This window comes from Micrasema longulum, unplaced genomic scaffold (assembly GCF_059751315.1).
Source record: "Micrasema longulum isolate JH-2025_06_02 unplaced genomic scaffold, ASM5975131v1 h1tg000920l, whole genome shotgun sequence".
Classification (NCBI taxonomy): Eukaryota; Metazoa; Arthropoda; class Insecta; order Trichoptera; family Brachycentridae; genus Micrasema; species Micrasema longulum.
The window spans coordinates 233668-246817 of NW_028278111.1; the positions used below are offsets into that span (position 1 = coordinate 233668).

The window sequence follows — 13150 nt, forward strand, 5'->3', positions numbered from 1 at the left end:
TATCTTTTTTATTATTGTTTGTTTTTTACTTTGTAAAACTTTTTATCATAACCTTTTTAACTAATTTCACATATTTTTTCTGTATATTCTGTGTTTATTATTTAGTATGTTAGCATGTATTTCATTTTTATTTTTTATGCCTTTTGGGCGTTAATGAACAAAATAAATAAATAAATATGTGCTCATTTTGTTTGTTGTATGCATTAGTACAAAAAAAATAAATTGAATATATTAATAAACAGATGAAATTTTTGGTTTATTGGTATCATATTGTTTATTTTTTTAATGAATTAAAAATATGAACTTGTTGTAACGTAGATATTATGTTTTTTGATAATAAAGTTTAAGATAAGTAATTAAAATAATTGTGTTTATTACACAAACTGGCTCAGTATTCCGAAATGTTTCGTGAAGCGTGTATCATATTTTTTATTTATGGTAAGTATTTTAATACCCCTCTGTGTCCGTGCGCATAAGGAATACAGTTTCGTGTGTGAATAAGAATCACAACTCTGGAAAAGTGTTTTTGACTCGACGGCTGTTTTTGGTTAAAAATTCTGAAAAAGGAAATCGAGTGAAGATAAGTCCGGCTCGCAGTTAAGCTAGTCGTTTTCATTCCCTTTCCGCACCTAATGGTGCATAGGGCATTCAATTGGTACACCAATCAAAGTGTTACCTGGTATTTTTTGTTAGACGAACGTAAAATGAGAAGTCTTACGCTTCAGGTGCCAAATCCAGGAACTATTTATTTATTTATTCCTTTCACAGTTTTAAAATGCTCGGAGGTTTTTACTTTCAGGTCATGACTAGCTAGAAAATTCCTGTGTTAAGTCAGGAGCTTATTTTTTTCATTTAATGATGCTTTGAAAATTCAAATAATAATCATATCAAAAAATGAAAAATACCTTTTATTTTTTAACTTACCGATAATAATAAAAATAGAAGCATATATATAAATAGGAAAATATACAACAGCGATGGAAAACATTTTAGAGAAAAAAATATGGAAGTCTAGGCATTTACAGGGCTTATGATCGGTCATTCGCTAGTTTAAGTGGCCACTTTTCACACAGTGTTACATTTACCATTTTGCCTATGTTTGAACATGATGCAATACCCATAGTTTATTTATTTACCATATTATATACATAAAATTATACATTTATACAACGTTGCTTTGACCCGGTCTAAACCAGTCAAATATATATATGTATGTAAGAAACGTGTATATTTGTGAGAGATTTTTGTATTCTGTAGTCAGTATTTTGTATTTAGATGCACACACCACAGAAGGGTAAGCATCATTAAAAAGCAAATGGAAGCGTATCGCAGCCAGAAAAAAAGACGGAATGTTAAAAATATCAATAGATGGAAAAAATAAATTATAATTTGAGCAAGTACGATAGAGGAAATAGTGTTGTGTAAAGTAAAAAAAAAAAGTTGGTGCTACAGACTGGCGGCAGATGGAATAAATATTTATTTCTTGTCACGAGAAAGGGCACATTAAAATTAATTTTGAAGAGAAGGTTTAAAGACTCCACTTAATATGTAACGCAAAAGTAAACACAATATCTTGAAGAGCAGAAATTTTTCTTTCAAATGACGCATAACCTTTACTTTTGTAGCTCATTTTGAAATTTGGTAAACACGGACGCAACTTTATAAAATGTAGGCACAGCAGGATATCTATGCAACGAAATGCCGTATTTTGCCCGCTTGTACGTATTTTAAAACAAATAAGAAAATGCCCAAGACAAATTAATCAAAATCTCGGAGTTAAAGAAGCGTCTGAGTAAGGTGATATTCAATTCAACCGCCTTGAACCTGTAGCAATTGCACAGAAATCTTTAATCCGAGTAATTAAAAAAAAAACATTTCGCTATCCAAGTGACTTGCTCTTTAAAGAATTCAGAGTACTGAATATTATTCAACAGTATATATTGAGAACGATAGTGGTTACACACATCAATAGAGACATTTACCCGAGCGTCAACCACAACCATAACACAAGATACTCTAAAAGGGATCTAATACTTGGATCAGCATGGAAAAATACAGATATACACACCTATGTGAAAGAGTCGTACAACAGCATATTCTAAACTTTGATGTCTTAATTACATTGTTTATGTCATTTTCCTGTTATTTCTGTATGATTTTTAATGGCATTGTCATATTTGTGTTTGTATACCAAAAAATTCACCAAAAACAATAAAAAAGGAATGGCCCACGCTCAGACGTTTAAGTCTTTGTGGGCATTTTTTCCAAATTTAAGGCTATGTTTATTTTTAGAATATGTAATTTTTCTCTTTTTCTCTTCTAATGTTTAATAAATATAATGTATAAAATATGTAATTTAATACAGCATAATATGTAACAGTATGGAAAAATAAACAAAAAAAAAAAAAAAAATACTAAGTGAAGGGGTCAACACTGTTCTGGCATCGAGACAACACTATAACGTAGGCAAAAAGGTCCATAACCTTTTGCCAGAATCGTGGAAAGACGGGAGTGTTGTCAAGTTGCGGAAGGTGTTGACCTCGCTCTTTCATGACATTGGTCGTAGGGAGTCAGAAAAGTTGATGCATGCCACGGATTGGAGATTATTACTGGATGTCGAAAATAAAATATTAAAAATAAAGAATAATTAAAAATATATATATTTATAGATGACAGCCATAAAGTTTCGCATAAATAAATTGTCTATGTTTTTATGAATGTATGTATGTGTATGCGCATGGGTGTATGTACGTGTGTGTGTATGTACATGTGTATATTTGTGTATATATGTGTATGTCTGTATGTATATGTATCAAAATGTGTAAACAAATAAGTTTATATTTTGTTTGTCTGTGCTCTCTATTAATTTGTTAACCATTATAATATATTACAATGTAATTGCCTAGCTTGGAACGGGGTATGTACCCTTGTTAGCTGGGCAAAGTGAACATGGAATTGTATTTTGATTAAGAGTGTAAATAAATAAAATAAAATTAAGAATCCGCAATAATCCAGATTCGTTGAAATCGGGGTTCTAAAGCAGTGCTTTATACACCACTGTGTACGAATGGGGAAATGATAATGAATCGGCGAAAAGTGAAGAGTAAAAAATAATAACATTAATTCAATAAATACTTATTATATAGTATAAGTAAAATACGGTTATCAAATTCTTATGACCCCGTTGACTTAGCTTATCTCATATTAAAAAAATAACGAAATAATGTTAATGGGTACTATAAATTTTTTAGAGGTTGTGATTTAATTATTTTTAATCATAGTGTAAATTCAACAATATTTTGAGTTTGTCTAAATTTTTGTAGACAAGGACTAGATTCAAACTCCGTAGGGAGCTGTTTATATTAGCATATTTATTCATTTATTATTATAACTAACGGCCGTAGCCAATTTGTACAAATGGAAGTTAAATACAAAGTTATACAATATAAAGAAAACATAGTTAATTGTTATGGTTAAACTCAGTAAAAGTAATGCATAGTAAAAAAAAAGATTTTTTTTATTTATTATATTGAAAACATATTATACATAATTATATACAATATTCAAATTAATTTTTATTTATTTTTTTAAATTTTTTTTTTATCAAAAACGTATTAAAATTATGTATACAAGCCAAAAAAGTATATAAAAAAAAAAACACAAATATACATTTAAATAGTATTAAAAATTACATATACAAGCAAAAACGGTAAAATATTAAAAGGTATATGTTCAAGATGCGCATTCTCTATAAACTAACATTATTTATTCAAACGTACTTCTGGAAAAATAATTCTTCAATTCGCACGTCCTGTTTCTATATTTTGAAATAGGTACTTTAAATTTTTGTGGCAATGTATTAAATTCCTTGAAACCTATGTATGTAAAGATCTAGTACCAAACTTCGTAGACTTCACAGATCCAATATAAATATTGTTTTTTGATCGAGTACTGTACCGATGGATGTCTCCAATGAAAGCTGGCTTTATGTTACTGTGCATTGAGTCGAGAGTAGTATTAATGATAGTGTCAGTTATCTCGAAATAGGAAAGCATGCTAAAAGGCATGATTTTTGTTTCAAAATAAATGTCCCTTACATGAGTATCATACGGTAGGTGAAACACATTTCTGATCGCTCTATTCTGAATAATCTGCACCTCAGAAATTTTGCTCTTAGTTGCAAAACCCCAAACACAGCATAGGTATGATAAATGCGAATGGACCATAGAAAAATAGATTGCTCGAAGCAGCGAAAGCGAATAAAAAATTTATAGTAAAAGAGTGAAGTATAGAAGAAAAATAGTAAAAAAGATATGCATTTTAGGTTTGTAAATCTTACATAGACACACAATGTTAGGCGCTAAAATTCAGCAAAAATAAATAGAAATTTATATGAGTGTAATATACAAACATACTGAATTTTCGGTTCATCGGTTATTGTTGCAAAGTCAGTAGTACTTACTTCCTATGTACAGCCGAATGAGCATGAACCCATCTAGCTAGCGAGTATGACTGCTTGTATATATAATGTTTCGGGGGTCTCAAACTAATTATTTTATTTATTCTATCTTAAAATTTAAGAAAATACTTATTAAAAATCAAATAAAAATGTTGCATATAAAATCTAAAAACAAATAGAAATAATATATATATACAAACACACATATTTAAATATATGTATAGATACATACATATACACATATATACTGTTAGAGGCATAATTGAGTATTTTATTATAATAGAAATCTTAAGTATTTCAACAGTCTTACTATGATATTGCACCATCATATATCAGTAGCGAGCGGTTAGTTTTTAAATTGGTAAGCTATGAAAATTCTGATAAAATGTCCATAGCGGTAGTACGGCATATAAAAAACAAGTCTATTGTATATTTAATAAATAATTCCTAACAAATGGCTCCAGCGGCTAATAGTTTCAGTAAAAATATTTTCTAATGTAGCACAAACATTTGATTTAAAAAATACAATTTAAAAAAACATAATTGCAAAAAAAATGGAACCCCTTTGGTTTCAAACGTCCGCCTACGTCATTAGAAATCAACGACCCATCCGCGCAGCTACTTCGCGTTTTGCGCTAGGCGTCGAAAAAGTAATTAATAAACTAAATAATTCATTAGCGCACCGGTGCATCTTCGGCTAAGTCAGACTATTATAACTTGTCTTGAAATAAAACACTATTTCTTAATAAATGATAATAATTTAAAAGTATTCCTTACCGAGTACGATAGTTCACCAAACAAAACATAAATTATGTTTTAAGAATCATTGTTTCATCGACTTTTATATCACATTATTATTCACAAAACGACATAAGTTATACATATTATAATTCTTTATATATATTTATTCTTAACACTATACACTAGTAACGTTTTTATCATAACTCTAACTAAATGTTAAAAGTTTAAATAGATACTGAAGAATAACCTACAATATTCAACTGTCATCGTATGCACAAAAACGAATTACAATTAAAAAACAATAAGCGAATCTCTGTTTTTTAAAACCCACTAAAGGATTTATACTATATTATGGATAAAAATATGAATTCGTTTCGATGAAAATATCAAAATATTTATTTATCTTAAAGCACATTTACTTTCAAACCACCGAAACATAAGTATGCTAAATTACTTACGACATACAAAATATATTCGTTATCTCTTTCTTACACGTAACGAGTGCGTATATTGTCACCTCCCTTAGACTGTCGTAAGTCAAATTGATGTATTTTAAAAAATACTAGCCCTTATGAAAAAGTATTGAAAGACTAAATTGCATTAATGAAAGCTGCAAGATTTTACTGTAATCGCAAGTGTAATTTTTCGAACGAGATTCTAAAGTTTTAGGTTAAAGCGTATTTGAATTAGTGATTTTAAAGTGAGCAGAGTAATCTCGTGTAATCCAGTAGTTATAATTTTGGCCAATAGAGGCGCAACTGGTCGCTGTATGGAATAAAGGAATATATAAATTTACTTACCCAAGAAAAGTAATATATTTTTTTGGTGATGTGTTTTTTCCTAATAATACTACAGTATTATAAAACATTACTTACGATGTCAAAAAAATATGGTAAGCTGCATGTAATCGATTATAAGGAGCATTCGCCACTGTCATATATTCACCCTGCTCTCGATGAATGCGTCTCCCACGTGACTTTCTTCGTGACCCCTCTTCGTCGCCACTTGCGTGCGCTGCAGGCACGATAACTAGTACCACGTGATCCAAGAGTTCACAGCGCTACAAAACGCCCTTAATAGTTCGCCATCCTGACTCTTTTACGTCCCCGCAGAAGTAAATGAGTGTTGTTCTGGTCCAACAGGTTCCCTCGTAAATTCCCTCGTGCTGGTTCCTTCAGCCTTAGTTTATAGGTCTTGAAACCTAATTTAAAAAAAACTTAAAAGCTCAGAAGGCAAACATTAGAAAATTGTGCCCGAAGACTGAAATTGTGCTCCGAAGGCAAATATTTGTAGCCCCGAAGGCAAATATCTTAATATTGTGCCCGAAGACTGAAATTGTGCCCCTACGACAAATATTTTATAATTTATCTGAAAGAGTGAAATTGTGCCCCTACTACTACTACTACTACTACTACCATCACGCCATTTCCCCGTAGGGGTAGGCAGAGAGAATGGACCGCCACACAAGTCTATCCTGGCATACACTCCTAGCCTCTTCCACATTCATACATCTTGTCATACATGCCCTTCGGTTCTGTCTGCTTTTGACATGACCAGACTTAAGATTTTGGTTTATCTGATCATGCCACGTCTTCCTTGGTCGTCCTCGTCTAACGTTGCCGTTCATTTTTGCCATATATACTTGTTTTACCATTCTCTCGTCGTCCATTCGTTCTACGTGACCAAACCATCTCAGAGACCCTTTCTTAATCTTATCAATTATACTTGTCTCAGATTTACACTCTCGCCTGATTTCATCATTCGAAACCCTGTCATACATTGATTTCCCACACATTCGTCTAAGAGATCGCATTTCAACCGCGTTCACTCGGCTTTCATCCTTCCTCTGCCAGTTCCATGTTTCACTTCCATACATAAGTGTTGGGACTAAAACTCCGTTGTGCACTGCCAGTTTAGCTTCGATTGACATATTTTTATTAGAAATTACTGTGCTTAGTGCTCCGTTCATTTTGTTGCCCGCATTCACTCTTCTTTCAACATCTTTTTCTACTCTTCCATCTCTTGAAAACATGCTTCCCAGGTACACAAATTCTTCTACTTGCTCGAGACATTCGTTGTTTACATTTATTATGCAGTCAGTAACCTCACTATCCCTTTCAAATACCATCACTTTTGACTTACTTTCGTTCATCGCCAATTCGCTCTCCAGGCATACATCATACATTCTAGAGACTATTTGCTGCAAATCAGCCTTGCTGCTTGCTAACAGAACTGCATCGTCAGCATACAACAAGCAGCTTACTGAAAAATTATCCATTTTTGCTCCAATACCCATACATTCTATCTCTTTCATACACAAATATTTTATAAATTCAGCCGCGAAGGCAAATATTTCTAGCCCCGGAGGCAAACACTTTGATATTGTGACCGAATACTGAAATTTTGCCCCTGAGGAAAATATTTTTTAATTTCATCCCGAAAGAGTAAAATTGTGCCCCGAAGGCAAATATATTTTTAAGGTTTGAGAGGTATTTTCTAGAATAACCATTCTAGAAAACCATGACCATCTTATTATTCTTCGGCTGACGAAGCCAAATCTCTCGAACACCATTGTTTTTATTTAGTCTCTGGCAATTACATTTTTATACTGCCTCCTTCCCTTGTTAGTTGAGGTTACCTCATATTTATCACTTTGCAAGAAGGCAGTGATTTTGTATGGCCCTGCATATCGAGGAACTAGCTTGCCACTAGTCAATCCAGGCCTTAAAATTGTTCTTTCGATTAGGAGTAACGTTCCCACTGCAAATGGCTTAGTAAATCGGCGACCTTTATATGCCGCGATTTCATACGCGACGAGTTATCTTTAATTTTTCTAGCTGCGCTCTCTCTAATTGCAGTAATGTAAAAGCAGTGCAAACTAGACCTTGTAAATCTCCCGCCAATCGCGGTCGCGAGTCAAATAAAAGCTCTAAAGGAGTCTTTCCAGTCCCTTGACTTAACAGATGAGTTAATACCCAACTGAACTTTAGGAAGTATTTGTCGCGCCCTTTTAGTTCTTCACCCATGTGAGCTGTTAGCGATGCTAGAATAGTGCGGTTTAGCCGATCTGCTTGGCCATTGGCCCTAAGAGAAGTCACCGCATTTTTTTTTTTTTTTTTATTTAAATTTTTTTGATAAATCCTTACGGGTTACATACATTTAACAAAATATTTTCACTTTTAAAATTCACATTCTACTGTTAATAATAATATTTTTAACATCTTTTGTAAAGGTTGTCTGAGTCTTTTGTTTAGTTTTGTCTGGTAGTTTATTGTATAATTTCAGTCCATGGTTTATAAGTCTCGATTGTCCTTTTCTCGTTTTAAAAGATTGTATATGATATTTTTCTGATATTCTCGTATTGTGTTCATGTTTACTACAGTTTTTTTCAAGTTTTAATTCTTCGTCTACAATTACATCAGTGGCTAATTTATGAATAAATTTTAAAGATTCTAGTTTAAAGAGTTCAGTTACATTTAATTGTTTAGTTTGTTCAAAAAGTTCTTTAGTTGCTGTTAGATAGGGAAGGTCATATTATACTAACTTTAATATTTTATTTTGCCGTCTTTGTAGTCTGTTTATGTCATTTTGATTTCCTGTTCCCCATAGTAGTTGCATATAACATGTTTTAGTTTTTACATAGGCTTCATGCATTAAATTTTTTTCCTTTATTGGAACAAAGTTTTTGATTTAAAAAAAAAAACTCGATAAAGTCGCCACTTTGCTAATTAAATTGTTGATATGAATTGTCCATGTCAATTGTCTGTCTATTGTTAGTCCTAAGTATTTAACATGTTCAATTTCAGTTAGTCGTTCATTATTTATGTAAGTGTATTTCACATGATTTATGTCCAATCCATCACAACACTTGCTAAACTCTCAACCAGTAAACGCAGTTCCTCTGTCGCTAATCACTCTCTCTGGATAACCAAAAACCTGCGTCAATCGATTGAATACTAAAATAGCACCCCTAGCGGTAGCGCTAGCTACCGCTTCGAGCCACACAAACTTTGTAAAACCATCAATTATGGCAAAAATTGAGAATTACCTGCACTCTTGCAAAATGCACCTAAATGATCAATATGCAGTGTGTGAAAAGGTGAAGTAACCATTTGAATCGAGTGTAACAACCCAGACTGTTCACCAGTTGGTAATAATGAACACACTTTACGTGAATGTGAATGTGAGGCTTGACATCATAAAAAAAACCGCATCCTAGAGGAACCACACGTTAAACCAGAGGATGTTAAAAGCTCGCCCTCTACCTAATAACCCGCTACTTTACCGATTTGGTCTTTGAGGAAAGGCTTAGCAAAATGAGAACTCTCGCCTTACCACATAAGCCAGGCTTTATAAAGACCTGAGCTTGGAGGGCGAGAACTATTCACAATACATCTTCACAGGTCGCAGTGACGTCAGGAGCTTGTATAACGTTGACCTCCACCAATAATAAAAATAATTAATTTCCGACCGTGCAATTTCATTCAGATTATTTTATGTTTTCAATGTTCAAAATATATGTTTAAGAACCAAAATTTATTTACAAGTAATTCAAATAGATTAAGGCAAAGAAGGATTCGTGTGTTAGAAATACCACATTGTAAAACGAGGCTCGCATGGAGATATGCATATTTTATAGGCCCAAAATTTTTTTTTTTTTTTACTGATTTTTCATTGATTCCAAACTTTCAAAATTTTCTTTCTTTTATAAAACATGCACTATCCTGGATTCAAACTAAAGATATGTACCCTTTTTTTCTACGATTTATTTTGTTGCCCTTTAATAATAAGGAATATTTTTGTGTTTTTTTTAAAAATTTTTTTTACTTCCTTTTTATAAAAAATTTAGTATAAAAAAATACCATATTATATTTTACAGAATATTTTATTTTTTCTTTCTTATGTTACGCAAAAATATTATAACTGATCTTTATTTATTATAGGAGTTTATTTTATTATATTCATTAACATTTTCTTGTATACCCACAAACAGGCCATGCCTTTGTGGGGTTTTTTGTTTACTATTTTTACTATTAATATGTATTTCATTGCTATGTAATTATGCTTTATTTTTTAAATTTGTTTTATCACTTATGTTTATTGTAAAAAAAAAAAACTTTTACAAGTTAACGTGTGGTTATTGATTCTGCTTATTATTTCAGGTTCTTTTTGTACTCTTCATCAACTCGGACACGTAAATTAAAAAAAAAAAAAATCAAATCATAATTTTATAGCAAATCTATAAAAATATTTTATAGGTCAACGGTTCTATTCTTTTATTCATGTTTTTTTAATTAATTTAAAAACACAAAAATTTAATCAAATTATTTATTTAATTTGCAGTTAATGTCACAAAATCTGCTCACGTGGAAACAAATTCAATCACATTTATAAGGTAAATTTCATATTTATATATCACAATTAAGCTGAAACATTCATTGATGCAGGGGAGATTTTTAAATGTCAATTGGCATAACAATACATTATAATATCTTTGATGGGCGGACATAAAAGTATAACAGACATGGCGGCCTCCGTGGTGTAGTGGTCAAGACGCTTGACTAACACACGAAAGGTTCCGAGTTCGATTCCCGGTGAGAACACAAAAATTAAAATGTGATTATTCGCCTGGGTGTTTTGTTATGTAATTCACTACTTTAATTGGGCCTCCTGGCCTGTTGTGGTGCAAAAATAAATAAATAAACAGCATTTTTGTTCATTTTGTGATTTCAATGTGAAAATGTTCCTTGTACATGCCTGCATCAACAGTACACTTTTGACTACTCTAAACATAAATAAACAACTTTGTGCTAATTAAACTTTGGTTTTAATAAAATAAGTATGCACATTTGTGTCATATTTTCAGTAATATTGATGTTTTTTGTTAATATTTCTTGATAAAACTCCATACTGAATGATTATGATAAAATTATCAATAAACTTATCAAAGAAACTTCTTGGTTTAGTTTATTTTTTTATTATTTTGATCAACGAGCGCTTTCGCCTAAGTAGGCATCTTCAAGACGAATGACGAAAATATATCGTCATTCATCAATAGATATGTAAACTTCCAAACTTTAAATGTTGTATTAATAATCATTTGATCTTATCTCCAAAATATGTTGAGAATAGTATTAAAACTGTAAACGTTGTAAACAATTCACCAGTCTTGAAGATGCCTACTTAGGCGAAACCGCTCGTTGGTCAAAATGATAAAAAAACAAACTTAACCAAGAAGTTTCATTGATAAGTTTATTTATAATTTTATTATAATCAATCATATTTTCAGTGGCAAAAATAGAACAAGATGGTCTCAGTAATATAGTAGACTCATTTCTATCATTTATTAAGTGGTACAAATAGTATTAGTTAACGATATTTTGAGTTTGTCCAAATTTTTGTAGACAAGGACTGGATTCAACTCCCTGGGGAGCTGTTTATATTAACATATTACAACAGAGATGAAGAACATTTGAAAAAAGGTAATATAGAAGTCTAGGCATCTACAGGGCTTATAACCTGTCAATGGCTGGTTTAAGTGGCCACTTTACACACTGTAAATAAAGGTTTCAGCTCTTTAACTTCACAAACATCAACAGGTGAAAGAATTGAAGGAATACAGATGTTCAAATATAGGCAGAATGGTGAATGTTACACAGTGTGTAAAGTGGCCACTTAAACCAGCCATTGACAGGTCATAAGCCCTGTAGATGCCTAGACTTCCATATTACCTTTTCTTAAATGTTCTCCATCTCTGTTGTAATATGTTAGTATTAGTTAGTTCTATTGGTAAAAGTAGACTCATTTCTGTCCCATATTTAATGGTTCAAGTTGTATATCTGGAGCCGTATGCTGGAAAGATGTGGCAATTTTGTCACCCACTCGACAATAGTCGATTGGGCATCTCGATTGCTTTGTCATAATGCTAGTCTTGAAAACCCTCCGACAATTTAACTACAAAGACGAACGAGAAAGTGGCAACACTAACAAATCCGTATTTATCTATGGTCTATGGCTCTCCTGCCACACGTAAACCTTTATTGTTTCTGGTCAGACTTTTTCCGTTGAATATTTTGTGTATGGAATATTATAAAGAAAATGTTGTTCTGAGACACTGCAACATTGATAATTATAATTTGCCTTTGACATAACACACATCTACATGTTATTAGAAATATTTCATATTCATTGAATCTTCTTCTTCTTATGGTTCCTCTCCCCGATGGAGGTTGGAAATCATCATTGCGATTCTTACTTTGTTGGCAGCTGCCCTGAACAAGGACTGAGTGCTGCAATGGAACCAGTCGCGCAAGTTCTTAAGCCAAGAGATGCGCCTTCTACCTGCACTGCGTCTCCCTTCAATCTTTCCCTGTAGAATGACTTGGAAAATTTTATATTTTTCGCCTCTCATCACATGCCCAAAGAACTCAAGTTTTCTTTTCTTTATAGTCTTCAGTACCTCTTTATCTTTTTCCATCCGTCGGAGAACATCATCGTTTCGGACTCTATCCACCCAGGAGATTTTTAATATCCTCCTGTAGCACCACATTTCAAAGGCTTCGATCTTTTTTGAAGTGTTTTGGGTGAGTGTCCACGTTTCGACGCCGTAAAAAAGTACCGAGAAGACGTAACATCGAGCAATGCGCATTCGGAGGTCTAAATTAAAGTCTCTACTGCAAAGAAGGTCACGCATCCTGAAAAGGCAGCCTCGCGCCACCTCTATTCTGACTTTGATCTCTTGCGAGTGATCCCATTTATCATTCAGCCAGCATCCTTAATATATTAATGGATTTAAAAAACATATTGCATAATACATATCTCAAGTAGGTACGTATTTTGACATTGACGAGCGAAAAAATAAATTTATTTATTTATTTATTTATTTATTTATTTATTAACGGACATTGTCCATGTATACAATTTATAAGGTTTAAATATTACAATAAAAGA

General features: G+C 32.2%; 1 protein-coding gene across 3 annotated transcripts in view; it reads left to right on the forward strand.

Annotated features, from left to right (window-relative positions):
* Nucleotides 1-388: 388 nt before the first annotated feature.
* Nucleotides 389-13150, forward strand: part of LOC148278178 (modular serine protease-like) — a 44130-nt gene continuing 31368 nt past the window's right edge. For all 3 annotated transcript variants that reach the window (XM_088231801.1, XM_088231799.1, XM_088231800.1), the window contains exons 1-2: nucleotides 389-438; nucleotides 10544-10595. Coding sequence is in view for 2 of the 3 variants with exons in the window: in XM_088231799.1 (XP_088087925.1) it covers nucleotides 402-438; nucleotides 10544-10595 (89 nt within the window). In the remaining variant the exon portion in view is untranslated. The remainder of the gene's footprint in view (nucleotides 439-10543; nucleotides 10596-13150) is intronic.